This window comes from Morone saxatilis, unplaced genomic scaffold (assembly GCF_004916995.1).
Source record: "Morone saxatilis isolate NCDOM2014 unplaced genomic scaffold, NCSU_SB_2.0 Contig24, whole genome shotgun sequence".
NCBI classification, from domain to species: domain Eukaryota; kingdom Metazoa; phylum Chordata; class Actinopteri; family Moronidae; genus Morone; species Morone saxatilis.
The window spans coordinates 15,735,770-15,740,369 of record NW_023339807.1 but is presented as its reverse complement, the minus strand read 5'-3'; the positions used below and the strand labels follow the sequence as shown (position 1 = coordinate 15,740,369).

General features: G+C 46.8%; 1 protein-coding gene across 1 annotated transcript; it reads right to left on the bottom strand.

Annotated features, from left to right (window-relative positions):
• Window positions 1-25: 25 nt before the first annotated feature.
• Window positions 26-4,036, bottom strand: LOC118335752 (circadian-associated transcriptional repressor-like). The gene is made up of 5 exons (XM_035672179.1): window positions 3,686-4,036; window positions 3,465-3,540; window positions 3,031-3,109; window positions 2,536-2,719; window positions 26-2,425 (listed from the first exon to the last, which is right to left on the bottom strand). The coding sequence occupies exons 1-5, from the start codon at window positions 4,034-4,036 to the stop codon at window positions 1,832-1,834; spliced, it is 1,284 nt and encodes a 427-aa protein (XP_035528072.1). The 3' UTR covers window positions 26-1,831.
• Between the last annotated feature and the right edge of the window lie 564 nt (window positions 4,037-4,600).

The window sequence follows — 4,600 nt, the reverse complement described above, 5'->3', positions numbered from 1 at the left end:
CCCCCCCCCCCCCCCCCATCCTACATTTAGAAGAATATTGTGAGCAGATTTCCAAATAAAGAGCGAGCCTCCTATCAGATATCTAAATCAGAACTGGAATTAGAACAATAGCAGCAGTAGAGGGTGGTGCAAATAAATATTTCCTCCCATACGTTTATATTTTCTCTGTTCTTTCAAGTTTTCAAGAGAACCAGCTGTAAGTGCAGTTCAGTCTGTTCCCCTGTTGATCAGAACCAAAAGAAACGCCCCAAAGGAAGGCTTCACTTTAAAACTACATGACAAATAGTAGCCACTGCTGTTGGTGTGTGTGTAAAGGTTGGAGATACAGGCAGTTTGGATTGACTGTAGATGTCAGATTACTACGAGCTGGACGCCGGTTTTTAAGCAGGAGATGGACAGTCCATGATACTGTTGGTTTTGATGCTGTGTGTAACTTCTGAAGCGAGAGAAAAATGACTACATGTAGGCTTTTCATGATTGAATGTGTACTGGTTTTGTGAAATAAAAGCAAACAATCAAAACGCAGTATGAATGCACTGAAAGCACCAAATGCTTTTCTGAACACATCCTATTTGGTAAAAGGCACAGTAGTCCAATAGTCCAATCTTAAGATTTCACTTCCTTCGTTGTTTTTTTTAAGCAATAAAAACCACAAACAAACTGTCAACAGCATCTTCCCAATCGCCTCAAACAAATTGTAGGCCAAACTGTGCAAGTGCACAGCGGGCGATATTCAGCTGCCCAATAAATAAATACAAACAATAAATAAAATGCAGTGTCCGATCTACACATGAATAAATTAACTATGGGACTCGAGAGTCATATGTCTTTTGAGTGGTCCTTGTTTTCTTCCTCCAGCTGGTCCTTCCTGGATTTTAATGTTTGCAAATCGAGGACCGAGGACATCTGATCACGGCAGGAGAGGTTATGTGACCTCTGATCGCTGTGATGTCACTCCTCTCGATGCCCTGCCGCAGATCTGCCAGCCAAGCGCTCGGACAGTTCTTGGATTACATTCGTGAGTTGTTGACATCATTTTTTCCCCCACCATCTCCAATGACGCACCACATGTACAGTATAATGCTGCGTTCTGTACACCGTATTTGTCACATCACTAGCTACATGATTTTCAATGATGTCAATGTCACGTTTCCTCTTCGAGTCGGATGCCTCGATTCTATCTACAAGTGAATGTAAGGTCAAACCTGTGTCCCACCATGAGACTAGAATAAAATTCAGCTCACCCTGTGTTGCTCACTCTGGTTTGAATCCTAACTAGAATTACCTCATCACAATAAACCTTGGAAGCTTTCACTCTCAATATTGAAATCAGCCTTTCAGATGGAGTATGTCTGCCGAAACATTCATCTCTCAATATATTGATTGCTTTCATGCTGAAGAGAAACAATTACTTGCTCCTCGAAAAATCCTCACAAATCTCTTTTATTGATCATTACTCAATCAGCTGTATCAGCCTTTGAGCTTCAGATGATTTCCTATGCCCCTCAACTCCACCTTTTGTGCAGGTGTTTAGATTATTATTTAATTGTGATTATCAACTCTTGATAGATTTGATTCATTTACACATGTCCCGTTGTTTGAAATAACTGTTGTAAGTGTGGTCTTGATGAGGGGTTGCGTGTGATCCATCATTTGTCTTCAACATATATCACCCACAATTCTTTCCTCCACTTCCTCTCTTTAATGCATCTATAATTACAGGCCTTTAGCCTCTTCCCTTCTTCTTCTTCTTTTTTTTCCTTCTTAACAGCAGCTCTTGGCCTGGTGGTGTAACGAAGCAGAGCTGCCGGCTCTTTGCTTGTTCAATGCATCAGGTCTCTAAGGGGGTGGTGCACAGCCTGGGCAAAGGCTGAGGAGATTGATTTTGATCCTGACTGATCTCGATGGTCTCACTCTGTTGTCCAGCGACGGGCTGGCTTTGGCACCGGATTGGCTTCTTCAGATTTTTGGGGTGCTTGTAGGGTGTGGTAGAAGAGATAGAGCTGTCTTGTGTAGCTGGACTGCCCCGCCTGCCGGGTGGAAGGACGGCAGTGACAGGCCGGTTGTCATTGTGACCTCCCACTGTTGTGCCCTCATGTGAAGGGCAGGCCTTTCGTGGGGACAGGATGGGGGCGATGTGAACCCACGTCAGGCTTGGCTCAGAGCTTTGACCTGCTTTGTAGTTCGATGGCTTGCCTAGTTTCTCGCTGTCACTGTCCTTTCTCTTTGTGTCCTCATTTAGCTGGCTGTTAGCAGCCACATCTGGCGAATTTTGGTCGGCGTCAGATGTCGACGACGGAGGAGGGCTGTCCCTTTTAGCGTGATCTTGCTTCACCCTCTTCTCTTCTGCACTGATACGAGGGCACTTGAGAAGCACAGGGGAGGGCGCTGGGGAGTCCGTACTTGTCCAGCTGAGTCTGCGCTTCTGGAAAATGAGCAGGAGAGTAATTTACAAGTTAATATACAAGTTAGTTTATGGTGATGTTGAAGGGAAAGGAGGGTTGTTTGTGTTTATGTGAATGCCTGTGTTTTCACCTTGACGGGAATATGTAACTGATCCCTGTGCTTGTGCGGCGGGGTGGAGCTAGAAGTGTCTTGGAGGGATCGAGCGGGCGATGTGACGACGCTGGAAGCTGCAGAGACAGGCTGAGTGGTGATCTGAGGAAACCAAAGCTTCAGCATCATCTCCACCTGGAGGAGAGTGTTCAGGTACTTCTCCCTACAAAAGATGGATAAAAAATTTAATTGAGGAACAGATGGCAATGCACTTGTATTACTGCACTACCAGTGACTGCTGTAACTCTACCTACCTCAAGGACTGTTCAATAAAACATGGAAGGGGAGATGAGAAATGGAAGACTACCTCACTGGTCCCTTCTGGTTATAACTCCAATTTAATAATCATTTACATGGTAAAATCAAACTAATATGTCTAGGGATGCAGAAGCAAGATGAGAATGAGTAACAGAGAGTTACAGAGAGTTAGAAACGCTCAGGGTGGATGGTGGGACAATGTGGATGACATCTTACCCGCTGTTAGGTCTCTGCAAAACCCCTACAATCCTCTGGATTCGATCCATGGCAACACTCTGCTGGAAAGTACTCAAACCTGCCAGTCAAAAACATAATAACCCAGTCAGCATTCACACTTTGAGACTACACAGTCGAAAGAAGCGTGCACATGTAGACGTCCACAATATCTCTGTAGCACACACACACGCTCACACCACTTTCACTTTGTGATATTGTGAGCTGATGAGTCAGCCACAAGACTGTCGCTTCACACACGCTGCACTTTGTACTTCATCAATAGGCTGCGTCAATACAGACTGCTGCACAAAGGGAACACTGTATCACAGTGGACTGAGACCACTCAGATCATATAAACCTGTGTTCAGCTTCACAACTTTAGATGCCAGTCTGCACACACACTTGACTGAAAGCAGTGATGTAAGGTTGCTTACCGCGATCGAATCGGCCCCTCTTCAGGCCATTCAGCAGCTCCAGCAGGGGCCTGACAAAACCTTGCAGCTCAGCACACTGACATAGGAAGAGGGAGAGAAGATAAATTACTACTGAGTTTGAGTTAGGCCTCACTGTCTGAATCAGTCTGCTGGGCTTTCCTCTGCACACACATTGCTCTCTCATCCCTCTCTTTTTCTGGGCCCTCCGCCCAGTCCCTCACCTTTTGAGCAAACAGCAGGTCTCCCTGTGATTTCGGGATCTGGCTCGTAGGATCCGTCTCGCCCAAGTTGATGTGAGCGGCCTTGCCGCTGCTCTCCGACCTGTATGCCTCCTCCTCTTCCTCTTTATCGGTGAAGCCATCGCACGTCCACTGGGACCCGGGACTCTCCGATCCTCTGTCTCTATTGGCCACGGCCCCGCCCACGCCACCGATGATGACAGAAGAAGAGCCGTCGGTCAGGAAGACATCCGTGTCGTCCTCCGCCTGCTCCGAGTCGCTGAACAAGAGGCTGTCGCTGGAGCTCAGGGAATCGAAGGAGGGCTGAGAGGAAGTGCTGCCCTGGGACTGCATTGCTGTTGGGGCAGCAACAGAGGGTTGTGGTTATTATGACAGCTTAGAAGAAACCAAAAAATAGGCTTGGCCCGAATGCCCAAAACCAGCATGCTTTAAGTTGTGACTAGAGACAGACAAGAAGTAAAAGGCAGTGAAACAAAATCATAGGAAAGAACTGCTTTCCAATTGGCAATACTCCATTTTCCCCCCTATCTCTCTCCCAAAAATAATAGCCCCAATTACTCAAAATGGTGGGTATACCAGTGCCCTAGTTTAACATGGTGCAGAGTGGGACTGGGGGTAGGCAGTAGGCACACAATGGTAGTGCATGTCTGGCTCCCATTGAGGAGATTGGAGACTGAAGAGGAGAGTAAAATGTGAGGGGGATGGGAGCTTGTAGAGTAGTGAAACCAGAATAGGCAGTCTCTCTCTCTCTCTCTCCCCCACTGCCTCCAGTGCTCTCTCTAGCCCCTCCTCCCTGTCTCGGGCTTGCTCTCCATCCCCCCTTGGATTCATACACACACACACAAACCTCTCTCTTTCCTCTACGGCTGCATTTCTGTATGCCTCTCATCTCTCCCT